We start from the raw sequence: 25,354 nt of genomic DNA, 5'->3' as shown, positions 1-25,354 counted from the left end.
GTCTCTCTGCAGCGACCCAGCACCGTGAGCTAAAGAGAGATCTCTTCCCAGCCCAGTAGCTGTAGTCCTGCTATCATAGGGAAGGGCGGTGACGTCACCTGCTCTGGTACGCCGGCTCTTACACAGTACCTGACGGCCGTAAGCGTTACACTCTCCCCCGCTTAAATCGCCGTCCCCGGCGAAGGGCTATCCCATCCCACTTCTGACACCAATGTAACGCAACGGGGGCTCAGGCGGGCGCCCTTGCCGCATCTGGTCGGCCCCATCCCGACTGAGGCTCGAACCCGGGACTTCCGCGTCTCTCTGCAGCGACCCAGCACCGTGAGCTAAAGAGAGATCTCTCCACAGCCCAGTAGCTGTAGTCCTGCTATCATAGGGAAGGGCGGTGACGTCACCTGCTCTGGTACGCCGGCTCTTACACAGTACCTGACGGCCGTAAGCGTTACACTCTCCCCCGCTTAAATCGCCGTCCCCGGCGAAGGGCTATCCCATCCCACTTCTGACACCAATGTAACGCAACGGGGGCTCAGGCGGGCGCCCTTGCCGCATCTGGTCGGCCCCATCCCGACTGAGGCTCGAACCCGGGACTTCCGCGTCTCTCTGCAGCGACCCAGCACCGTGAGCTAAAGAGAGATCTCTTCCCAGCCCAGTAGCTGTAGTCCTGCTATCATAGGGAAGGGCGGTGACGTCACCTGCTCTGGTACGCCGGCTCTTACACAGTACCTGACGGCCGTAAGCGTTACACTCTCCCCCGCTTAAATCGCCGTCCCCGGCGAAGGGCTATCCCACCCCGCTTCTGACACCAATGGAACGCAACGGGGGCTCAGGCGGGCGCCCTTGCCGCATCAGGTCGGCCCAAAGTATAGGTGGCTCGAACCCGGGACTTCCGCGTCTCTCTGCAGCGACCCAGCACCGTGAGCTAAAGAGAGATCTCTTCCCAGCCCAGTAGCTGTAGTCCTGCTATCATAGGGAAGGGCGGTGACGTCACCTGCTCTGGTACGCCGGCTCTTACACAGTACCTGACGGCCGTAAGCGTTACACTCTCCCCCGCTTAAATCGCCGTCCCCGGCGAAGGGCTATCCCATCCCACTTCTGACACCAATGGAACGCAACGGGGGCTCAGGCGGGCGCCCTTGCCGCATCTGGTCGGCCCCATCCCGACTGAGGCTCGAACCCGGGACTTCCGCGTCTCTCTGCAGCGACCCAGCACCGTGAGCTAAAGAGAGATCTCTCTCCAGCCCAGTAGCTGTAGTCCTGCTATCATAGGGAAGGGCGGTGACGTCACCTGCTCTGGTACGCCGGCTCTTACACAGTACCTGACGGCCGTAAGCGTTACACTCTCCCCCGCTTAAATCGCCGTCCCCGGCGAAGGGCTATCCCATCCCACTTCTGACACCAATGTAACGCAACGGGGGCTCAGGCGGGCGCCCTTGCCGCATCAGGTCGGCCCCATCCCGACTGGAGGCTCGAACCCGGGACTTCCGCGTCTCTCTGCAGCGACCCAGCCCCGTGAGCTAAAGAGAGATCTCTTCCCAGCCCAGTAGCTGTAGTCCTGCTATCATAGGGAAGGGCGGTGACGTCACCTGCTCTGGTACGCCGGCTCTTACACAGTACCTGACGGCCGTAAGCGTTACACTCTCCCCCGCTTAAATCGCCGTCCCCGGCGAAGGGCTATCCCACCCCGCTTCTGACACCAATGGAACGCAACGGGGGCTCAGGCGGGCGCCCTTGCCGCATCAGGTCGGCCCAAAGTATAGGTGGCTCGAACCCGGGACTTCCGCGTCTCTCTGCAGCGACCCAGCACCGTGAGCTAAAGAGAGATCTCTCTCCAGCCCAGTAGCTGTAGTCCTGCTATCATAGGGAAGGGCGGTGACGTCACCTGCTCTGGTACGCCGGCTCTTACACAGTACCTGACGGCCGTAAGCGTTACACTCTCCCCCGCTTAAATCGCCGTCCCCGGCGAAGGGCTATCCCACCCCGCTTCTGACACCAATGTAACGCAACGGGGGCTCAGGCGGGCGCCCTTGCCGCATCTGGTCGGCCCCACACCGTCCGGGGCTCGAACCCGCGACTTCCGCGTCTCTCTGCAGCGACCCAGCCCCGTGAGCTAAAGAGAGATCTCTTTCCAGCCCAGTAGCTGTAGTCCTGCTATCATAGGGAAGGGCGGTGACGTCACCTGCTCTGGTACGCCGGCTCTTACACAGTACCTGACGGCCGTAAGCGTTACAATATGTTGATCAGGGCTATCAAGAGGAGAGAATTTCTCCAGTAATAAATGCTGACCTGCATAAAACCCTGCAGTCACACCGGCCCTGCAGGACCGAGGCGGGCCCCTGGTTTTGAGCTGTGAGTGAGAAACGTTCAGAAGCAGACGGAGACTCACAACGATACCGAATGGGAAGTTTCCTGTTCCGGTTTCTGAGCTCCCTGACCTTACAGAATTTTATCTATTTTATCATCTTCATCATTCCCCGCCACCACTTAGAAATCATTCACCTTTTATTTGTCTTTTAATTCCGATTTCCAGAGCAAAAGCACACAGAAGTTTGACATTTTGCATCAGCAAAAAAAAAAAAGTGCTTATCTCCGAGTGTTTGAACAACCTCGTATGACCCGCAAACTTTTTTAAACGTCTTTTTTTAAAAAGAATAGCAACAGGGACCACTGTAGGAGAAGAAGTAGTAGAAGAAGACAAGTTATAAAGAAATAAACCTGAGATGAGGAATCTCCCGTTTCTTCTTCTTTTGAGCGCCCGGCTGGCGGCATCCTGGGGCCACTCAGCGGACATCTTCCCTGCTCCCTGCAGCGACAGGACCGTGGCGCACAGGGCTCAGCTGGCCCTCTCCTACATCAACGAGGACCGGACAGAAGGCTACAAGTTCAGCCTGAACAGAGTCAATAACGTCCATCTGCACGAGCAGGTCGGTAGACGGGCTTCGGCGGAGGAAACGAACCGCAGCAGTAGCTCATCTGGTCCTTCAGTGCAGCTTGATGAGAAAAGAAAGGGCATTTGCAAAAGTGTGGGTTGGGAAATGGGAAGGAAGTTAATACTGAGGGGTTTTGTCAGGGGGTGTCCGGGGACATCAGGCACATCAGCCAAGTGAAAAGCTACAGAGTGGAGCTACTGTATTACTGTTATTGAGTTTTGAAAAATGTGTTCTGCATTTTGTGTTTAGGGCAATTATAAAAGGCAACACATTTAGTTCCACACGGGAGGAAAACCTTTTAAAGATGTTGTGCAATAGATATTGGTGCAGTCCATGCGAATTAATTGACCCCCTCATTTAAAAATCAAAATATAAACATTGAATTTGCTTGGGAAGGTTTTACCAGACCAACCTAAGACTCTGTTGGCATGAAACTGTCTTTTTCAGCACCCGAGGAAAGAAGGAACCTGATAACACAGCAGATCAGTAACAGAGAAGACCGATTTCCTTTAAAAACAACAAAAAAAAATCGTGTGTTTACTGACTTCAGTGCTGGCTGGATTTCCTATTTGTCCTGACAAAGTTCCAGTTGCACGATGTTTTTTTAATTGCCCAAGTATCTGCCTTCTTTCGTGGTTGTAACCAATTGCTAAGGCTCAGCAGAGACCCTTTTACAATGACACAAGGTCTGCAAGTGTTGTTATAACTGAATCTGAAAAATGCTCATCAGTTTGCATTACAGTGCAATTTTATTTACACTATATTCATATTGATAAATAGTAAATGCTTAAACCTGTAAACATTAGCACCACAAAGATGCTTACATTTGTAGACAAAAATATTTAAGGTTTGCAGTGCACTATGCTGTATTGTATCATCTCAATATGTGATTTGTTCTTTTGTTTTTAGACTGGGATTCGTTTTGTTTTATTTATTTCACGTTTCAGTTCTTGTAAATTCAGGGCTCGGAAAGCATACAGAAATGTTGACTGCAGAGGAAAACCAAGCCTTCATTAGACTCTGTCATAACTCCAAAAGCACACCCCTGTCCCTAAAAAACACAGCTGCTGTCCAGTGCATCAGAAGCCTCTCTTCCATTTAAAAAAAAATATTTCCAGTGCATACTCAATTTGGAACCCAGCTGCAGAGCTCTGCCGAATTTAAATGTGCAGAACTGCCCAGTGTTCCTGTGCTGTGTGGCAGGGTCTGTCCTTGCTGATCTGGGGAACACGAATGAGGCTGGAACTTTTTTTAGACTTTTTTTTAGGCTGATATAAAATAAGTTATAAACTCTCTCTTGCTCTATATATCGATAATATGAAATAATTAATGCCGGGACCAGGGAGCAGCTCTTTAACTCCCACGAAGGGCTGTAGGAGTGTGGAACAAACTCCCCAGCCGTGTGGTTGAAGCCGATACCCTGGCTTCTTTCAAGAAACTGCTGGATGAGCTCCTTGTGACAATTAGCTACTATCAAACGAGCTGGATGAGCCGAATGTCCTCCTCTTCTCTGTAACCTGTCTTGTGTTCTAATATGCAATGTATTGTAAGAGCACAGCTGGTTCAGACAGGGCTACTCTCCTATCGGAGCCAGCTATGCTCTTACAGTATATACTATCTAATAATATACAGTACATAGCGCATGCATATGTGGTAGAATACATTCCAAAAGGCATCACCGGCACTGGACTGTTTAAGCACATATTGCAAAGAGTTATGATTAAGATACATCAGGGCCTGGGTGCAGGAGTCTTTTCCAATAAGCACAGTCTTCATCAAAGCTGCTGCAGCAGGAGAGGCATCTCCACTAATACAGAAGACAGACTGCAGGAGTTCTGGGGAGGAAATGAATAAGCCGAAGGGAATGGTGGACCCCAGAGTGGTCTCTGGCTGGCCTTGACATGTTTGCGACTGCAGGGGAGTGATCTGCCACTTCAGCCTGGGCTCGTGATGTTTGACAGCTGCGCTTTACCTCCTGACCTCCACGACCCCCTCATTTTCTCTGGGTTCTTTTTATCTTGAGAGCCAGAGAAACAGGAAGCAGATGTTCCCGAGCCAAAAAAAAAAAAACGCGGATCCAGAAACAGAGGTTACAGAAGCTTGCAACATGTGGCCGAGCACACAACTGCGGGAGCGCCATGTGTTTCTGCAAACGTTTTTTTTTTCCTTTCGTAAAAGCAGATCCTTGCTACTGTGCTCCCTCACGGAGGCTGATGTGTGTGATTCGCAGGGCCCCGCTGGAACGGTCTTCTACCTGGACCTGGATGTGCTGGAGACCAAGTGCTACGTGAAGAGCCCCAGAGCCTGGGAGGACTGCGAGATCAGGCCGTTTGCAGAAACAGTAAGGCAGAGGGTTCAGGAAGACGTGTGGCCCGTGAGGTGGGACTGCTGCCGTTCTCCAGGGGTGACTCACTTTAGTGGGGCCTGATTCATTCCTCAGAGGTGCCCTTGCTCAGCCCCCATGCCCTCCTTCCCAATTGGTGTTAGAACGCTTTACAAAGGAGCACATTGTGCTGGAGTGCTCCAAAGCTGACAGGCTCTCGGGTGAGGAATATTAAAGCACAGGCAATCCACACCCCGCTGGACACTGAAAAAACAGGCCAGGCTACCTGGTGATCAGCCGTGAAGAATACAGAGGCACGGTCTTCCTTGCAAAAGTATGTGTGAAATGTACGTGCTCTGAAGCACACATTCCAGTGATCAAATATCCTGCTTACTCATCTGATTAAGGCAGGGCTCTGTGACACATAAGACACACCACTACAGAACAGAGGACATTTTTCCTAATACTGGAACCTCAAAGGCGGCATTTTTACAGAGAAAGTAACATCTCACAGTAACATTTTAAATATTTAAAAATCCATTATCTGTAGGGACGACGGAACCCCAGAACCGCAGCAGGTGACATGGGACACAAAGCAGAAGTACATCCAGGCTACAAACAGACACGGGACGATTTAGAGACACAGGCTGCACTCATACATGTGTCTGTCTTAAGGCCTGAGCAAGCCAGAGCATCCAGAGAAAACCCACAGGGGCAGAAAAGAACATGCAAAACCCACACAGAAGGTATCCCATTCTGGAACAGGGCAAGGACCCCAGAGCTGTGAGGCAGCAGCACTCAGCCCCACACCATGCAGCCCCAAATATACCAAGAGCCCTGAAATCTGGAACTAATAGCTTTTATTGTATTTTCAATGCCTCTCGGTATATCTTCTACTGAATATAACACTGAATCGGCAGTAATTAAAGATAATATCTGCTTATCCAGTTTCCTCTCCATTTTCTCGTTTCCCTCACAATATGGGTTGTGCCCAGACGGTTTCAGATTAGTTCTTCCAGGAGGCACATTACAGTCATTTGCTGTGGATTTGAATGGCGGGCTGTTCTGGCACAATTAAGCAGTAAGCTTCCTGTGACAAGCAACGCACAAACGTGCAAGACAGCAGGACAGCTGCGAGCCGTTGTGTGGTCCAACCCAGCAGACAGTGGGGCTTGTGGTGAGAGTTTCTGGCAGCTTTCACTGGCTTCCGTGATTTCATGTCCTTCAGTAAAACACAGCAAGTGTCAGGAGTGCCGTGAGCTACCTGTGACTGCTGTAGAGCTCGTCTGAACTCTTTCAGGGAAAAAAACCCCATTAGAAACCACCTAGAAAGCACATCACCTCCACCTCCAGTGTTGGACGGTCATGAAAAATGGTGGCCCTTGCCCCCCATTCCCCCCATTCCCTCTTGGCCTTGATGGCCTGAAAAGGGACCTACCTAGAAAGTAACAAAATCTGAGTCACTTTCTATGGCAATGGAATGAGTACAGATGACACACAATGGAAGTGCAGTCTGAATTAGCAGTCTTCTGTGTCTCTGATGAGGACGTGGAAGGCCAGGTCACTAAGGCCAGTGCTTCCGGACAAAAGGAAAGCTAAGATGATTTATACTAAATATACTGTGTTATGCTTCTTTAGAAAAGCTCTGGAAACTGCAAGACCATTCTTCTCAGTACACCTCAAGGACCCACCTACCTGTACAGCTATGACTGCAATCTGATTCCAGGTACAGTACTTTGTGTCTTTGTCTTGGAAAGCAAACTTATAATCCCTCCCTACAGAGAACGTGTTAGAGATGGAGATGATATTGATTCTCATCCATCTGACCAATCATCTAATTTTTTTAGGTGACTTTCAAAAGCAGGCACAACTACTTAACGACCAATTGAGTAATGTAAGAACTAAGTCATGGCTTAAAAGTTAGCAAAATGGCCTTAATTGAGAAGAGCCTTTTGACAGAATCGGACCAGCTCTGCTGTTCGCACACAAAACTGAACTGGACTGTGAAGCCAGGCAGTGCCACTAATCCTTGTGCTGCAGTCCTTGTCCTGAGATGAAGTCTGATGTCAGACACATAATGAATTGATTAATTATCAGGAATTTACCATTTAGAACTATTGGGAAAAAAAGATGAGGTTCAGAAATAGTTCAGTAACAGGAGCAGTGTTTTATTTTAAGTGGCGCCCGTGTCCACCTGTGATAGGTCCACTGTGCAGGCTTCTCCTTTGAAGAATAACTCCCAAGTTATTTCAGAAGATGACCCATTCTGATGGCTTTCGCTCAGGTTAAACATGAATAGGCCTCCAAGGCAGTATTGAGCAGTCCTGTCTAACACCTGTGGTCACTGTTGGCCAGCAATTCAACTGTGCTGAACAGCGCGTCTTTCATAACCTTCAGTGAAACACTTCGCGCGCATCCCCATTCTTCACACAGAACACGTGTATGGCACATTTCAGGGGATGTGGGTCCTACATACTGCAAATCTATCTTCTCTCTCGAAAGGCTCACATTTTAAAAACCTTACAGACAGTAAATATGTAAGGCAGAATCACCAGTGTGGTACTGAAGTACTGTCACTGTGAAAACCCACTGAGCTGCTTCCGAGGCCTTGCAGTGACGGATAAGGATGTTTAGCAGTAGAATGTACTAAAACTGCAGACCAGAATAATTTTGATTTTTTATAGTTTATAGTCTGTTTTTCTGCTTTTTATAAAATATGCAAAAAGCAAAACTGATTTTCAAACAATCTACTAGCTTTTTGCTCAAGAGTCCACAGGGAAAATGATTGAATGGACAAATATGTTAATATGCAGTGTAGCCTGCAAAAAAATATGTATACCAAAAAGATTCTGTTGGAAAGGTACACATTTATGAAGCCTTTAAATACCAGTTCTCAACATCCCAGCAAAGACCTGCGCAAAACTTAAATTCTATATCTGCTATTATTAGACTTTATCGTGTCCTTTTAACAGTATCTGAACACACTGCACTAATCAGACACAGCACACCTTGTTTTGGGGATCTGAGCTTTATACCAGATAGGTCTTCCCTGCCAGGTGAGCTGCATAACTAACTACACAGTACAAAGTGGTCATTGAAAGTGAGCAGTGAAGTTCTACAGGACTCCCAGTTTATTTAAAAGTGGCAGCATTACTTCAAAGCGCTTAGTTTTATATGCATTCATTCGCTCAAGCAGGTTCCGGTTGTGAATGATTTCTTTTTCTTTTTTTTTTTTTGCCCTGCAGATCAGCCGGAGAAAGTCCGGAGCATTTGCCCCGACTGCCCCCTGCTGCTGCCGGTGGACAGTCCTGAGGCGCTCCAGGCTGCGCAGGTCTCCCTGGACGAGTACAACAGAGCCAGAGCCGCTCCTGCCGCCTTCTCGCTTCTCAACGTCACCCGGGCGTCCTCTCAGGTGGCCGCCAAGCTCCCGCCCGAGCGCCGCGCTGAGATGGCTCCAGCATTCTGACAGCGCGTTTGGCTAAATAACCCCCGTCTTCATCTTCTTATGTCGGAAAAGAGAGAGAAAAAAAGATTTTTTTCTTTTAGAAGCAGGCTGCTTCGCGGGAGTGGCACCCAGCACAAAGACGAGCACCACTCAAGTTTGTTTTCAGGCGTTCAGAGTGTCGCGTTTCATAACCCGGGCTTCAGCGTAGCCTTTTCGTTTTCGGGTGCCATCGTAATTTGTTTACGTGAGTTTTAGAGCTGGGCTTCGAACGACTTTCAGTCCTGCAAGAGGTCCTCTCTCCAAACATTGCTCCTAACGGGGCTGGAGTTGTTATTGAACCCGGAGTCGAAGTTCAGTCGGTGTGGAAGTAACCCTTTCAAACTTCAGCTCCAGGACAAGGAATAATGCAGGACGTGAAATTAATCAAGGAGACCGGGGCAGAAGTACTAACACAGACTTAATTGGGAGGGGTGTGCACTAGGATCTTTAAGATGTAGAAATCTTTTCTTCAATGAAGTAAACTCCTTAATGCACGTGCCTACTGTTCTGTATGTCACAGACAAACCCCGAGCATGTCAGCTTTGTTGAGTATACGATTCAAGACACAGGCTGCTCCAAGCAACACGGAGATACTGACGGTCATCCCTGCATTCCCAAAGCCTCCGATACAGCTGTAAGCACTGATCATCAGAAGATGAGTTCTTGAACATCTGAGTTTTCTTTGCTTGTTTACCCAAGGATTACTAATTATGAATAATAATGTTTCATTTAGAGGCTCTTTTCAAAACCTCAAAGCGCTGTGCACATAGATACACACTTACACACAATAGATCCCACAGTAGCTGAACTGGGTAAAAAAACAACAACCAGAAATTCTGCATTAGACGTAATAGTAAAAGATTTTAAAGTTTTCACAGTCACAGAGTCTCTAATGGATTTGTGGTGCTGCTCATGAGAAGACTCACCCCCTGTGTTTAGCCTCGTCTTCAAAATGGTGAAAATCCCTGTGTCAGCAGAGATCTGATTGTATATTGGACTATACTCAGGCAAGGCTGAGGGAAACGTGGAGCGAGACTGGTCAATGTCTTACAGTAGGAGGACCTTATGATTAACTTATATGAAGTAAAGTAATATTTCACAGGCAGCCAGCGCAGTGTACACGGGACAGGAGTTATGGCGATGTGCTGAGGCAGAGATGTTGCTTTTAGCAAATGAGCTGCAAACCTGTGGACATACGTAGCCTACTTAGCACCTTAGCAGACACCCTAGAAAGAAAGATGTTACAGTAATCTTACCTTGATGAAATAATGAAGCATTTCTTTCTGTGTAATGACTAAAATCAGTGCTCTTTAGAAGTCATCAGGAATACTTTTCTCCTTTAATTCATACCTGGTGTAAAGCAATTAACTCCTTAACCTTCCAAAAAATGGCACAGGTACAAATCCCTAAAGCACACAGCTTTTGTGCTCCAACAGGCCGGTTTCTGTGTCGCTGCTGTTTTTCCCCGAGGAATCGGTGAGCCGACAGTGGAAGTCTCCTGTGAGATCTACAACGTTATGGTACTGTGAGCTTTTTTTGTTCATCCTTCTGCAGCAAAATGATAAAAAAAATACAGCAGATTCCAAAGTCTCTTGCAGGGATGACCCCACACAGAGTGGATATAATTCCTGGATCAGGAACTTAGGCAAAGGCACAGCGACCCGTCCTGGTGAAAGAGGACTCAGTATTGCTTTTGGCGAGTGATTTACCCTAACAGGCCAAAAGCTCCGCCAGGCCAGGGCTTTGGCAATCGCTGTAGGGACTCTAATTAAACTTGAGACCAGTGAAATTCCCGCTCTGCTCTGTTCCAGGGGGCCGCGGCTGTGGATCGGGCGGTGGGGGGCGTTCCAGCTGGCCCGGACACCAACAGGGAGCCGCTGGGCGCGCAAGTGACGCCTGTCCCGCCCAGGGAGGGCCCGCGCAGGAGACCCAAGCCCACGCCCCCCGGCTACCCGTACCCCAAACTCCCTGCCGCCCCGGAGCCCAGGCGGTTCCGCCTCTCCTCCGAATCGGAGTCCTCCGAGGAAGGCGGGGTCATGCCGCCCGGGAACTTCAAGTGGCCCGGAGCCCCGCGGCAACGCCGGAACGCCGCGACGCCTGGGCCTGCCCCCCTGCCTGTGTTCCTGACCGTGTTCCCCGACTCCCCCTCCCCCGCCTGCCCCGGCGCCCCGAGACACGAGGTGCTGTAGAGCCCCGGGCCCAGTCGGTTCTGACCGCGACACCGCTGCCACACCACGACGGGCTCCTCCGCAGTGTCCAGCAGCATTCCCACCTGAAGTGACGTCGTCTCGCAGATGTGTACCGTTAAACGCTTGAAATAAATTAAATAAATGGGTCTGAACTGGAAAACTCCAGGGTATGTGGTCTTCATTTCTTGGCTTTTAAAACATCACGCCTTTCATTAAAACACTCGGCGGCTTGCAGCACGGTTACCCAGCGCAGACGTGGCCGGAGAGCGGCGCCTCAGCTGCCCCTCCCGGGAATCACCACCCCGTCGCGCGGCTCCTGCCAACCGCAGCCCCCTAATCCCTCGCCTCCATTCTCTCCGCTGTTTCGGCCACGGCTTCCAGACTTTCCACGTCACTCCTCATTGCGCCAACCGGGCCTCGCCTGGCCTGTAGTGAACAAACACGACCGTGCAGACTCCACCCAGACAGATGTCCAAGCTGGTGCCCTGCAGCTGGACGAATCCTCCTAGCTAATCCATCGCCGCTTTCACAGCTCGGCCACGTCGCAGACAGCCCTCCACAGCAGTGGCAGGGTGCCCAGCATGTCCTGCCTGTGTTTTCTGTAGGTGTTGAGGAGTTCCTGCAGGACGGACGGAGTCCCGATGTATGGCAGAGATCTGCCTAGGGATTTCCTCTGGTCAGAGGGGGGCGCTGTGTTTGCAGTGCGGGCGCACAGGCTGCTGGGGGTGTTGTAGAGCCGGGGGGTCCGCATGGTCTCCCTTCTCTGCTTCCTGCCGCGCGCCCCCAGGGCAGGCCGCGACGAGGTCGATGCGAGCTGCTCCTGGAAATGTGTTTGTTTTTTTTGGGAGCCGTCCCGTCTCTGCAGACCTGTGTTGACATTGGCAGGCGCGCCCCGCTGTTCTCTTGCGTAAGACCTCCGGGGGTTCAGGGCCGCGGCGCTTGCGTCAGAGCGGGCGGGCGGGCAGGCGGGCGGGCGGGCGCGCTATAAACGGCGGGCGGCGAGCCACGCTCTGTCCCACTCGGAGCCCGCTCTCTCTCCGCTCCTGCCTGCCTCTCTCGTGAGCCCCAGCCACTGCCATGGAAACCGCCGGCGCCCTGGCCTTCCTGTCCCTGCTGGCCGCGGCCTGGGCCGCGGGCCTGCCGCCCGGCGCCACCCTGCAGGGCGCCCGCTTCCCGCCCTGCGACTCCGCCGAGGCCGAGGCGGCCGCCCTGGCGGCTGTCGACTTCATCAACGCGCACCATCACCACGGATACAAGCACACCCTGAACAGGATCGAGGAAGTCAGGGTGCTGCCCAGGGTGAGTGCCGACCCTGCTCCTCCTGCTCGGGGCGCGAGTGCCCTGGCGCACCCTGGCACGGGGCACGGTAGCGTACGGGGCTGGGGGTCGTGCCCAGGATGCTTCACCAGCAAGCTGCGTTTTGAGACGGGAGGCCAGGTTGTACTGCAGAGGAACAGGTTAAAAGTTTATTCCCCGCTGAAAAGAGAAAAGAAGAAACACAGCGTTTCGGCTGAGGAGCATTCACACACCTGAGGAAGGCTCCACAGCCAAAAGGTGTCTCTTCCCTTTTCAGCGGGGAATAAACCTTTAACTTGTTCTTCTGCAGCCTGCGCACGCTGACGCAGCTCCCTGCTGGAACTAGGCTGAACCGTATATCGCTCCATACGCAGGCGAGGCTGAAGGAAACACGGAGCTAGGCCTTGCAGCAGGGCCTTATGATCGACTCACAGTGAAAGTCATATCTCACAGGCAGCCAGTGCAGTGTAGACGGGACAGGGGTGATGGGCGGAGAGGCTGCTGTTAGCAAATGAGCGTGCGAGGAAGGGGACGGGCATGGCCTGTCCCTGTGTGGGTAACAGGGTCCAGGGACTAACCTACCTCCTCCTCCGCCCCAGCTGCCCGCTGGAGAGACCTACATCATGGAGCTGGACCTGCTGGAGACCAAGTGCCACATCGTGAGCCCCACTCCAGCTCAGGACTGTCCAGTGAGGCCACCCGTGGAAACGGTGAGGATCTACCGTTCGGAAACAACGCGTTAAAGGTTTGGGATCGGAACAGACAGAAAGGGTCTGCAGGTTAGGAACCTCACAAGGCTACTGACATTTATTAAAAATAGAGTTAGAACGATAAATACGTTTTGGATGAGACTCGGGGTTCATGGCAAATACAAATCTGCATATTTGGCCCATGAACACGACGGGTTTGAATAAAGAATATATCAGGAGATACACCATTTTTTTAAAGACAGTTTAACTAACCTGACTGAGTCTGCTCTAAAAGGAAGAGTCCTGTCTGTGCAGCACCAGCGCCTGAGAGTCAGGTGTTACTGTAGCTGAGTGACGAGCCTGTCAGAATGAGTTCAGGGAGGCTTTCTCAAACATCTTGGCTCGACAATGCAGAATCAGATCGTTCTCCCCAAAAAACGTTTTCCCGATCTCTTATCTCTTGGACTTGGGGGCTGACAAATCTGTCTCACAAAAGCTCCTTTTTCTGTGTGGGAGTCGCCGTGTGATCTTCAGCCCTGTTCTGATCCCTGTCAAAGCGCGCAGGGCTCGCTGTGTTTACAGAACGCGCCGTTCTGCTGTTTCGATTCCACGCCGTTTAGCGTTTTAAACCCAGTGATGACTATAACCTTTAAACCTGCCTTAATAAAACCAGCAGGCATGCCGGTAATCGAGATGGCACTGTGCAAAATCTGCAGAACCTCTGAACCTTTCAATTAGCAAGCGATTGAAGGGCTGTGTCTGGGGAGAGTGGCCGGGCCGGGCAAGCTACAGCATCCCAAAGATTAAAAACAGGCCTCTGGCCCGCAGCTAAAGGCGTGATGAGATACGTGTTTTCTCTTCTTCTAGAAAGTCGAGGGAGACTGTGACGTGATCTTGTCCAAAGTTGATGGGGTCTTCACTGTGACCGCGTACAAATGTAAAAGCAAACCAGGTCAGTTTCGTTATTTTTTAAAGATGTGAAAGATTACAGAATGAACTAGTTCGGGACGATGCTTTGTCACATCACTACGGCCGCCACTACTGCTATTAATACTTAAATTGATGTTTTTTATATATTTTCGGAAAAATAAATTATATGATGTATCAGAGCACCGAGCTTTTAGAAAGACTGAGAATGGGATTTTGAGTTCAGCAATATCGAATGTGCACCACACATATTTGAAAGACGTTCATCGATAAGACGATTAACACAGCGTACTTGGGTTGGGTTAAGAAGAAAGGTGTGAAACTGAGAGACTCAGACGAACGGTGAGTGCAAACACGCTCCCCAGCGAGGTGCAGTGACATCCCTCATCTCCTGTGACACTGTTGCACCGTCTTCTTTGCTGGTGATGAGTGTGCGTGCCTGGCTGTACTGCCCAGCTGGGCGGCGCAGTCCTTTCCACCAGCGGATAATGAAACGCGGACTCGACTCACGCCGCTGCCTCTCCCGGCCGCAGATTCGGCGGAAGACGTGACCCGGCTGTGTGTCGGCTGCCCCTCCCTCCTGCCGCTGAACGACACGCTGGCGCTGCAGGCCGTCACCAACTCGCTGACCACGTTCAACGCTGGGCCCAACGAGACGGCTCACTTCGAGCTGATGGAGGTCGGGAGACTGGCGACGCAGGTGGGTAGGCCCGCCTCCTCACGGGCGAGCGCGCCGGGCACCGCTTGGAAAGCTCGCAGCCGCTCTGAGTGACCCCGGTTCTTCCGTGCAGGTGGTGGGGGGAGGACCAAAGTACATCACCGAGTTCGCCATCGTGGAGACAAACTGCACCGACCTCGAGGCGGCCGACCCACAGGCGGTCTGCGTCCCCCTCAGCGAGAGCCTGGCCGTGAGTACTGGCGCCGGGGGGGGAGTCGTACGCGCTTCACGTCGCTAGGTGTCGACGTTGGGCTGGAACAGGAGGGTGGACACGCCTTGCGAAGGAGCTTGGACGTGGCTTAATTTGGCTAAAAAGAGCCACCGCATTTTTTTAAAAGAAACAATCGGACACAAAACCGGTTATAGTGACTGCGAATAGTGGCAACGCGCCATTCAAAAGTTTTGCAAAGGCACAGGTAAAGGTTTATTCCACGCTGAAATAAATAGACTATTCAGATATCGGTATCTGCAGAGAATAAACCTTTACTTGTTGCTTTGCAAGCCTACGCGTACTGACGCAGCTCCCTGCTTGGATTGAAATATTTTGTTCTTTGGAAAATTGAGATCTCCTTAAAAATAAAAAAACCCTTGCAAACTCTCGTTTCAGTTTACGTTTTCTAACGCAAGTGAAAACGTGCAGTTTTCGATGCGTTACGGTTTGGGGGGGTTGTTGGAAAACGGCGTTTTCACGTTTGTGGCATCACGAAAGATCGTGAATTCCTCGCTGAACGAGGGATTGTCAGTGCTGAAGCGAAAGAGAAGCAGCGGCAGGATGGATATCCTGAAAATCTGTGCGAAAGAAAAAAAAAAGCGAACTCACTAATAACGTACTGTACTCTCTACAGCTGATACCGGCGACCTGTTCCTTTCCAGTCCATCCAGCACCCGAGTTACACTGGTTTACCGTTAAGAGAATTATCACCAAGGCAATGTTTATAATCTGCAAAGGAACAAGTATAATAGGTTTATTCCATGCTGAAAAAAAGAAGAGAAGATTCTCTTTCTTCTTTTTTTCAGCATGGAATAAACCTATTATACTTGTTCCTTTGGAGCCTACGCACGCTGACGCAGCTCCCCACCTGAATGTTTATAATCTGACGCCTCCCTTGTCTAAAACTGATCGAACAGCCCGGGACTTCAGTCGAACGTCCTCCCGTGTTTGTCTTTACGAGCACATTTTATTTTAACTCTAGAACTGTTCCCCCCTGTTAGGAAAGTGCTCTGACTGTCCCCTTTCTTTTCAGCGTCACGGTTTCTGCACCGGTAGTGTCCTTCCTGGAGTTCCTCCGGAGCCCGTCGTAACGGTGGACTGCGATATCTTTGCCGCTGCGGTAACCTTTCAGTACTTTCTGTCTTTAAAAATGCGGGAGAAGGCACTGCGCTAGCATGTAACCGAAAACAACAACTCCGAAACCCCCTCTGCGGTCAAGTTAGACCGGTGAAAATCGCCAGCGGTAGTGTCATTAGTCGAACACTAGGTGGAGCCAGACCATTGGTCAACACAGCAGGATTTGGAATAACAACATAAGAAAAGTTATACACGAAGAGAATCCATTTGGTACATCTAGCCCAGTTGGTAGCTGGTATTTATTTGATCCCAGCCGATTCTCATGACTGGGCAGCTTGTTTCATACTCCAACAACCCTTTGGGTAAAAAAGTGCTCTTGCTATAAAATGTACTAATCAGCAAGATGTACCCCCTATCATACATTCTCGGGAAGAAAGAAAGCACTGAAAGACTATTTCTAGACCTTTGTTTTAAAGCCCAGCCATATCTGCATTAGATTGTATTAGTATTTACTTATACCTTCTTAGAAATGAAACCAAAACTACACAATGTTTCCCCGCGGAGGCTAGAAAAAGGACCGTCAGGGGGATCTGCGTTTACGTCTGTTCTATTTTTCTCCAGCCTGGGCGGTTGCAGGGCCCGGCCTGTACGGAAAGCTTTTCTTCTCATAACGAATCCGAGGGCTGAAACCCTCTGGCAGCCCGAGAGCGGCCTGATCGCGCCCCAGGAGAGGCCTTGTGACCTGCAGAAGCACGGGCTCTAGTCCCATCTCAAGAGCGCTGGCGCGCCGGTCTCTGGCCCTGGGGCTCCTGAATCAAGCTCTCTCTCTCTCTCTTCCTCCCTCCCGCGCTGCTGCAGGGCCCGGAGATCCTGATTGTGTCCAACGACAGCCAGGCCGTCCCCGCCGGGCCCCCCGCCGGCCCCCCAGTTGTCCACCACCACGAGCAGGCCGGGCAGAGGCCGCACTTCCACGGCTTCAAGCACCACCAGCTGACCACCGTCCACGGGGACGTGACGCCCGGCCTCTTCTCCTCCGAGTCGGCCGAGGCCGTGCCCGCGTCCGTGCCCGCGCAGGTGGTCAAGAGAGAGGTAGCGGCTGACCCCGCCGCGGCACCGGCCCCGCCGGCGCCAGCCGCCCCGGGTCAGGCGGCCGTGCCCCTGCCGGCCGTGTGCCCCGGGCGGATCAGGCACTTCTAGGTGGGGACCCCCCCGGGCGTGCTGACGCCCCCGACCTGCGCACCTGCCAGTCCGGACTGGCCTCGGAGGTGTCGCGCCCCGCAGGTGGGCACAGAGAAGTCACTGCTTGGAGCCAAGGACAAAGGAATAAAGAGGAGGGGAAAAAAACTGTAATTCCACTAAATTGAGATGGTGCTATATCCTTCTGCTGGATCGTTCACTCAGAATCTGGAACTAAAGTTGCTTAAGCTACACTGTATACACATTGATTATCATTACCTGTGGTGCTTACAATACAGAGGAATAAAAACAATTTAACTTTAACGGTTTGATTCTTCTTTGGGGTCTCATGCCTCCTTTCTTGGTGTCTGAGTGGGGAGGGGTGGCTCTATCACAAGTAAGTCCAACTACCGCATCTGCAATAAAGGAGTTCTATTAAGACACGATCACTTTATTGGCCCTATACAATTTCTTGCATGAGGAATTTGTCTTTTCGCAGACCCCAGCTTGCTCTCCATGAGACACACAGACAGGGAGAGAAGCTGGGGGTCAGAGCGCAGGGTCAGCCATTTATACGGCGCCCATGGAGCAGTTGGGGTGAAGGGCCTTGCTCAGGGGCCCAGGGGAGGAGGATTCCTCCGTCGAAGTGAAGTTCAGCCAGCAGACCTCTACTCTTTTGCCATGGGATCTTCATGCCCTAGCAATGAGGAACTCGGTTTAATGTCTCTTCCGAAGGAAGGGCGCCCCCTACTGGTACCCCAACGACACCTGCAGCTTCTTCCTTCGAGGTCTCCGGTCTCAGCACTGACCAGGTCCAGCCCGACAGAGCTTCCGAGGATCGGACTGCTGTGCCCTTGAGTGCCAGCTGCTGTGCCAGACGGCCAGGAGGAAGGAGTGCACACACAGGGCCCCGTCGCGACACAAGAGGCAGCCGTTCTTAACAAAGCGCAGTCCCACAGCCCTGTGGGTCAGTCAGCAAAACAATCAAGTTCAAGTCTATTGTCACTGTGCTCATACACCGCTGTATGGTATAACGAAATGCTATTTAGCTAGCTCTGAGACGGTGAGCAGTACAAGAAAAAAACAACAAGACAACTGTATAAGAAAAGAAAGACAGAGACAACAGGCAGTGTGCAAAACAACAACAGTTGTGCCAAATCATACATCAACAGAATAAAATAAAGGATAGAAAAGTAGGAGGAGTGAACTTCTTAACATGTGAGGTGGAGGTAGATTTCAATGTGTGTTTGAGTTCTGATAAAGAGAGAAGGCACTGTCTTTCCTCAAGCACCGTCTGTCATAAATGTCCTGGATGGATGGGAGAGCAACCCCAGTGATGGACTGGGCAGATCCGAAGGGCACAGCCCAGAAGACGGGCACGGAGAAGTGTGGAGGCTATAAAGTGCCGACCGCACAAGGGACATTTATACAGGGGAAGAGGAAGGAGTCAGGCTTCATTCGGAAATTCAGACATCTGCTGGGTTTCAGTTTTGACTTAATTAGGCTCCTCATCTGATCAGTAATGATTAACATCTTCCTGACTGCTTCCAAACTTATTGAAAGGAGCAGCCTGTGCTCTGCAGTGAGAGGAAGATTGTTTATCTGGATTTATCTGGGAGCACACATGGCCGTCTTTCAGATCCGTTGTACATTAACCCATTGATTCAAAAAGCTCATCTTCAGTCAGTGACCCTCGGCACATGGCACTCAGGTTAATCATTCGCTCAGCTTGTTTAACCTCTGCAAACACAGCTTTCCTTCAGCTTCAATCCTGAGCTGAGCACGGATCCCCATTTTACTGAAGAGAATGTCTGTTGTCAGAATGAAAGAAAAGATATTTTTAATAATGACACTGTACAGTAATCCATCCAGTTTTCACCACTTTACCCAGTACGGGTTGGCTGGAGAGCTGGATATACCCTACTGCTGCCCCGTCTACGTATCCAGCAGAGCTCGGCACACCAATAGAAAGGTACTGTGTGCTGAAGTCTGGCGGAGCATGATTGTGGTTTTAAATCCAGTGGGGTGAAAAGAGGGGAAGCACCCAGACACAGTGAACTTGAGGAGGAAGCTGTCAAAACACAAAGGAGCAGGACGGAGCAGAACTCCTCCAGTTAAACACCACTTCCTGTAGCTTCCCTGTTCTTCTGGCCCTTCAGAGAGCTGGTCACTGTTGCTTCTGGGAAAACCGGCCCTGCTGAGAGAGTGGGTGCTCAAGTTTCCCTGTTCAGAGTGTACCCCACCTTGTGCCCATTGCTTGCCAGGTAAGGCTTCGGACCCTGAATTGGATTTAGCAGTTAAAAAATGAATAATATTAATAATAATAATGTTACTTTGTGCAACAAGTCCAGCACAGAAAAACCTTTTTTATTTGTGGAAAAGGGCCGTTTTCGGAACAGAAGAGTGAATAAAACAAAGGCGACTGAGAGGAAATGAAGAACACCTTCAAATACCGTGCATGGAGCAAGCAGCACAGATCTCTGCTGCTTCAGGATGGGACAGGAGACAATTACAGCTTCCTATGGGAGCTCACTGAAGTCCCTGCTGCTGGGAAACTCAAGAGGAAATGTGAGAGTCTTATTGAGGAGCTGGGAAATTCTGTGGCCCAACCCCCCCTCCCCACTACTGACCTTACACTAACGCTCAGGAGCGACCTGTGGGGTAAGCAGTTAGAATTAACATCTAGAAAGATGATTAGCCACATAATACCACGTTCTTTATAAAGACAGCCATGGAGATGCTGAGGGTCCACTAGGGACAACAGCAAGCAAGACCTGAATGCTCTGTGGCGGTCTGCAACACTCGGAGAGATAAAGGTTCGGCTTCACCCGGCGGGTTAGTGGCCGGGGTCAAGGCTGCAGGGGCCGCGGTGACGATCGGGTGATCCTGCACGGCAGGCACCAGGGTTATTCTTGCACAAGCCGCTGGCGCAGGTCGGAGATGAAGCTGTGCGTGCTGTCGCTGCTGCTGTGCTGCGGTGCGGCGCACACGGGGCCCCCCCACCACCGCCCAGCGGAGCAGGGCTCCTGCGCGGACCCCAGCACGGCGGCGGTCGCCGAGCTGGCCCTCAGCCGCATCAACGCCGACCGGAGAGAGGGACACGTCCTCAGCCTGCACCGCCTCCACAGCGCCCGCCTAGAGCGCGTGAGTAGCAGCCGCACGAGAGCTCCGGGAACGCGAGCAGGGTGATCCACGAGATCATTACATTTCATCACAGAAGGAAAATGTATTCGTCAGGATGAGCCTCTCCTGCTCACAGGCAGTGAAAATGAGGCTCCGGCACTCTTGCCGTTTCAGCGCGAAAGGATCTTGTTTTCGTACACAGGTCTGTTTCAAAAACACATTGTGTCACCACCTCCCCCCGTGTCTCCAAGCGAGCCCTGTTATCAGAGCTGTACCTGAGCATTCGCAGTATTGACTGGGCTTGGCTTGCAGAGTACAGCAGGCCACTTCTCAGAATTGACATTCAATTACTGAACTGGTTTATTTGAGCACTGCCCTGTGTCAAAATGTCAAAGAAAAAAGGGCCACTGTACTGCGCCATGAGGCTGCTGTTCTCGTCTCCCCTCCAGACGGTGGGTACTCAGGGCTCTATACTCATTTAGTGATGGAGACCGCTGCCTGGCAGGGTCTCAAGCTCTCACGTTGTGCGGTCTCGAACGAGATGGGCTGCTGTCTGACTAACCCGCCCCAGTGGCGGCTGTTCCAGTGGGGCTCCGACGAGCGAAGGAGGGGCTTGCGCTCGGAGGGTCCTGACCACCACGGCTGCCCCTTGCTCGCAGGGCCCGGACACAGCGGTGTTCCACCTGACCTTGGACGTGCTGGAGACCACGTGCCACGCGCTCAGCGGGAGGGACTGGAGGGGCTGCGGCATCCGCCGGAGACAAGACACGCCCGTAGGTCTCCGCCCTGCTCGGGAAAGCGCACAATCTGCACAATCTGCACGGGTGCTGAAATTTCGAACCCGGAACACTTCCCTACGGGGAGCATCCGAGGGAGCAATTCTCATCCACATAGTTTACAGCAGGGGTTCCCCTACCCGGCCTGGGGCACCCCACGCTGCAAGTGGGCTCTCATAGCAGCTGAGCTCTTGGCTGACGTGAGTCCTTATCTGAGCCCACAGGCTGCTGGGAAGGCTGCTTTCCATCCCTGACAGCGAAAGGACACCTCCTGCATGTGTAGGATCTGAAAGCAATTGAAGCGTGCAAATTAAACCTCTTATTAGGGCCGTTGAGGGTTCAGTTATTTAATCAGGGTGTCCAGGTGGAACCAAAGTTGACAGGGGTGGGTTCCCCAGGACCTCACAAAAACTCTCACAAAACCACACAGGGCAAGAGCTCAACCTCTCACTGAACTGTGAGTTATTTGTAGGTGTAGGAAAACACACAGATGTACTGTATAGCGTCTCAGCTCACTGGCACTATTTCTTCTCCATTCCTTCACAGGTCTATGGCCAGTGTAAGGCCAGAGCCTACACCACTGGAGTCCAGAGAGTCGTGCAGGTCTCCAGCTATAACTGTACCCTTAGGCCAGGTACGGTACCGTACGGCACCTTGCTGAATACTGCTGGACACGTGTCTCCTCATGCGGTCCGGCCCGCTTCGCCTCGGCGCTGACGGTCCAGAACCGCATCACGGAAAAGTGTGGCGGAGAGGGAGCAGGGTTCCCAGCCAGCACTTAGAAGCCAAACCAGACCCCTGCAGAACCGAGTCGGGGCATTTCCGGTTCCGACCCGATCTCAGGGTCCACACGAGACAGGAAAGGGGGGAGGGAGGCATCAGTCACAACCACACGTTAACGGCAACAGCAAAACTGCTTCCACAGCTCCATTATTTTCAAAGTTTGGTTTTGTTCAGACACCGGAGAGAAATGTTCAACTGTGAGTGTGTGTCCCCTTGACACAGGCAGTCCTGAACTCCTGCATGCCACTGTCTCTGTGTCTGTGTAGCTGGACTTTCTTTTACTTACCTGGACAGGAACAAAATAGAATAACCTGCTAATCAGGCCTTTTCAATTATCTTTTGTTCTTAAATTTGAGGAGACTTCATATTCTGTGGAAAAACCGTCAGTAGCCTCAAATTTGCAACTTAATAAGAGCTGGGAACACTGAAAGGTTTCTCTTCAAGAGAGTTATTCCCTCCGTTAAGGGTTCGATGAAGAACATGCAGCTCATGGTGTTTGTAACATGTACTTAACAGATAAATTGCTGTGGAAACATACTGAAATGTTACTGTTCCCTCCTCTTGAAGGAAAGGCATCTGTGTCAGCAAAATACTTTCAGACCTCTGTAATTGCTTTTAATATTAAAATCTGAATTGTACTATTCCTGGATTTTAATTAGACAGTAAAAGCTCCTATAATATAGGTATTGAAGAACTGTACTGGGAGGTGAAGTTCTACTGTCACACTGTTCAAGGATAACGTGTCTATTGCTTCGGTAGCCCCTCGCTCCAAAATCTTTCTGTCGTGCCCTGACTGCCCCCGCCCACTGTCTGTGTCCGACAATAACATCCTGAGGGCCGTGAACGAGACCCTGCAGAAATACAACCGAGAAAGCAGGATGCCCAACTACTTCTCTCTCCTGGCTGTGACCAGGGCTTCCTCACAGGTGAGTCGAGCTTCCCTCTTCCCCGGAACACATACTATGCGCAGTTTAAAGCTAGATTAAATAGGAATATACAGTTTTTAAACAGTATTACCTAGTTGCACTCACATTTCTTTCCTGTTTTTCCCGGGTGGTCCGGAGGGAGGATTGGGCCTGTTCTATTTCGTGGAATTCACCATCCAGGAGACTGTGTGCAGCAACAGCTCAGACGTTGCAGATGTTTCCAGATGTGCGCTGATGGACTCCAAGTTTGCTGTACGTGAAAACAGAAAGCCAGTCCAAAGAACATGCTGGCAGATGGATCAGCTGTAGGAAAACTCACGGTGTGTGCATGTGGGTGTAGTGTGTGAGTGTGTGTGTATGTGGGTGTAGTGTGTGAGTGTGTGTGTATGTGGGTGTAGTGTGCGAGTGTGTGTGTATGTGCCCTGCAAATCACTAGAAAGGCTGCTCCGCTTGCTACAGGTGCTACATGGCTGACAAGGCCTGACCTATGTTATTGAGCTCCGTGCCCAAAAAGTGTGAGCAGAGCAATACCCAGATCATTCTCATTTGTCTTCCTAGCACAAGGGCCACTGCAGAGGATCACACTCACAGTTACTGGGTCAAGCCAATGTCTCTGTTTCCTGCGAAATCTTTGAACCCGCGGTAGGACATGAAACGCTCGTCTTTGCATTTAATTTAGTTGAAAACAAATATTGGAATAATATCTTAGGATGAGCAATCTTACTTCCCTTACATAGGACTGATTCTAAAGAAAATTAGTAGAGAGGATTTAAGAAACTCTTCATAGGGCTTATAGAAAAGTTGCAATGAAGGATAAAAATGCCAGCCGGTTCAGAAAAAGTACTGTGATGAATATTGCTTAAAGCAAGAATCTGTAGTCTCTCAAAGGGGACCAGCCCTTTGATTTGGATTACAGTGAAACCTGATGGTGGCTTTTTTCCCCAGAAGCTTCTTGCTTCTTTCAGTGGGCTCTGGCTGTCAAGTCCTGGATTTTGGGATCGAGGGTGTGATTTAATCCAGGACTTAGATGGCCAGGGTTTTAGTGAAACCTCAGTATGTCAAAATGCATGTCACTACCAGAGGTCTCGGCATTATATACCAGTTCTGACTGTAAGCCAGGACATTATCTAGCCCACAGTACAGGGAGTCAAATATACGCTTTGGGCGGCACTCATGACTGGATACTTGCTTCTAGCAAATGCAGAGGTCACGTGATATGCAAACTAAACTGCCTTATTTGCCTGAAGGGCTCGGAGACTGAGAAAAGACACCACTTGCTGGGTGGGGAAGGCAGCCACAGTCTTGACCATGGGCTGGGACACCAGCACCTCCATCTCCACGGCGACGCGGCAGCAGCAGCCAGCCCCGCCCCTTCCAAGGGCCTGCTGGGTACTGTCCAGTACCTCCCAGCCTTGGACCAGCCGATGGCCTTCCCTCCTTCTCCTGACGGGACTATCGCTTCCGACGAACTCCCAGGTGTTTCCGAGAGTGGGGAGCAGCAGCCACCCTGGGAGAGGGTGTCGGCCCCCAGCCCCTTCCCTGGGGTCCGTGCCACGGAGTGTCCCGGAGAGCCCAGGCACGGAGACGCTCTGTTACAGGAGCTCTTTCAAGAGGATCCTCTTTTCTACCACCCTGTCGATATCGCAGGGTGATCTCCTCTCCGCTTGCTGGACTGCGCGAACAAGCTTTTCAGAAAACGTTTGTTAAAAACCCCGGCGTCTCTCTGCGCCGTCGACCAAACCGTGACCGTTAGTATGCAGGGAAACAACACGAGCTGCTGCTTTGCCAGAAATAAAGCGTTTGCAAGATTCAGCTGCCTGTGTAAAGCTCTTTGTCATCCCTGTTTTAGCTGTACAGGCAAAACAGTTTCTAGAGGTTTAAACGAAATATAGGCGTGCAAAAATTCAAGGTATTACCAGAAGTAATAAAAATTCAGTTTTAAGAATTCTGTAATAAGAATTACGCAACTGTGCAACAAAAGCGTTGCTTTTGAAGAGTGCTGCTTCCCTGTCTATGTATCCAACAGTGTCATGGGTTTTACATCCAGAGCCGTGAAAAGAGGAGAAGTTTCAAGACGCAGTGAAGTTGGGGAGGATGTATGTACATGACGCTATCAAAGCACAAAGGACCAGACCTGAGCAAAATCCTCCAATTAAATACCATCCCGACAGCTCCCCTATTCCTATGGCACTTAAGAGAGCTGGTTACTGTTGCTTCTGGGAGAACTGGCCTGTGTGTCCGTGTTCATGTCTGCTGTATCCTGTGATGGACTGGTGTCTCTCGCAGGGCGTACCCTGCCTCATGCCCTTTGCTCACTGGGACAGGCTCCGGCTCCCCCCGCGACCCCTGTACTAGATAAAGCCGTAAGAAAATGGATGGGAATATTGGGAAGATCCCAATTCTAACACTCCTGTCCTGCTCCCACAGAAGTGCCGGGATTATAGTCCCGCCGATGTTCCTACTTAATAAACCCACTTCACGCCATGTTGACAACACATCCAGCCACACATTGCGCAACAGTCTGATTGTTTTATGTACAGTAGATGCTCGTAAATCATGCAGATGAGGGCGCTCTGACGGCCCCTTGCCTGACCGGTGGAGGTGTCAGTTTGCTGGCAGAGACCAGTAGGTGGTCATTCTGTTAGCTGTTTGGTCAATACCACCCCCACTCTCTCCTCAAGGCTGTGTTTGCACAGGCTCATCACGACTGGGCAAAGTCCCGCATTCCT

At 51.1% G+C, this 25,354-nt stretch overlaps 3 protein-coding genes across 3 annotated transcripts; all 3 read left to right on the top strand.

Moving 5' to 3' along the window:
* The first annotated feature begins 2,614 nt into the window (after positions 1–2,614).
* Positions 2,615–11,076, top strand: LOC148837174 (fetuin-B). Its single transcript, XM_088915092.1, has 7 exons — positions 2,615–2,921; positions 5,158–5,268; positions 6,889–6,976; positions 8,496–8,662; positions 9,255–9,368; positions 10,171–10,254; positions 10,546–11,076. Exons 1-7 carry the CDS (start codon positions 2,718–2,720, stop codon positions 10,921–10,923), a joined length of 1,146 nt encoding a protein of 381 aa, XP_088771218.1. The 5' UTR covers positions 2,615–2,717; the 3' UTR covers positions 10,924–11,076.
* An 863-nt stretch (positions 11,077–11,939) lies between these two features.
* On the top strand, positions 11,940–17,341 carry LOC148837173 (alpha-2-HS-glycoprotein-like). The gene is made up of 7 exons (XM_088915093.1): positions 11,940–12,222; positions 12,819–12,929; positions 13,776–13,860; positions 14,369–14,535; positions 14,627–14,743; positions 15,798–15,884; positions 16,700–17,341. Exons 1-7 carry the CDS (start codon positions 12,001–12,003, stop codon positions 17,036–17,038), a joined length of 1,128 nt encoding a protein of 375 aa, XP_088771219.1. The 5' UTR covers positions 11,940–12,000; the 3' UTR covers positions 17,039–17,341.
* A 2,403-nt stretch (positions 17,342–19,744) lies between these two features.
* Positions 19,745–25,283, top strand: LOC148837172 (fetuin-B-like). Its single transcript, XM_088915091.1, has 7 exons — positions 19,745–20,161; positions 20,800–20,913; positions 21,463–21,550; positions 22,459–22,625; positions 22,764–22,877; positions 23,184–23,267; positions 23,873–25,283. Exons 1-7 carry the CDS (start codon positions 19,958–19,960, stop codon positions 24,275–24,277), a joined length of 1,176 nt encoding a protein of 391 aa, XP_088771217.1. The 5' UTR covers positions 19,745–19,957; the 3' UTR covers positions 24,278–25,283.
* The last annotated feature ends 71 nt before the right edge of the window (positions 25,284–25,354 follow it).

The sequence above is a fragment of the Atractosteus spatula genome, chromosome 4 (genome assembly GCF_055471065.1).
Source record: "Atractosteus spatula isolate fAtrSpa1 chromosome 4, fAtrSpa1.hap1, whole genome shotgun sequence".
Classification (NCBI taxonomy): domain Eukaryota; kingdom Metazoa; phylum Chordata; class Actinopteri; order Semionotiformes; family Lepisosteidae; genus Atractosteus; species Atractosteus spatula.
The sequence above is the reverse complement of the archived record's forward strand: the minus strand, read 5'-3'. Positions and strand labels throughout refer to the sequence as shown.

Coding starts and splice junctions, on each gene's coding strand:
- LOC148837174 (XM_088915092.1), top strand. CDS start 2,718: ATGAGGAATCTCCCGTTTCTTCTTCTTTTGAGCGCCCGGCTGGCGGCA. Junction 6,977..8,495: donor TGACTGCAATCTGATTCCAG/GTACAGTACTTT, acceptor TTTGCCCTGCAG/ATCAGCCGGAGAAAGTCCGG. Junction 10,255..10,545: donor GTGAGATCTACAACGTTATG/GTACTGTGAGCT, acceptor GCTCTGTTCCAG/GGGGCCGCGGCTGTGGATCG.
- LOC148837173 (XM_088915093.1), top strand. CDS start 12,001: ATGGAAACCGCCGGCGCCCTGGCCTTCCTGTCCCTGCTGGCCGCGGCC. Junction 14,744..15,797: donor CCCTCAGCGAGAGCCTGGCC/GTGAGTACTGGC, acceptor CTTTCTTTTCAG/CGTCACGGTTTCTGCACCGG. Junction 15,885..16,699: donor GCGATATCTTTGCCGCTGCG/GTAACCTTTCAG, acceptor GCGCTGCTGCAG/GGCCCGGAGATCCTGATTGT.
- LOC148837172 (XM_088915091.1), top strand. CDS start 19,958: ATGAAGCTGTGCGTGCTGTCGCTGCTGCTGTGCTGCGGTGCGGCGCAC. Junction 20,162..20,799: donor ACAGCGCCCGCCTAGAGCGC/GTGAGTAGCAGC, acceptor CCTTGCTCGCAG/GGCCCGGACACAGCGGTGTT. Junction 22,878..23,183: donor TGATGGACTCCAAGTTTGCT/GTACGTGAAAAC, acceptor TTGTCTTCCTAG/CACAAGGGCCACTGCAGAGG.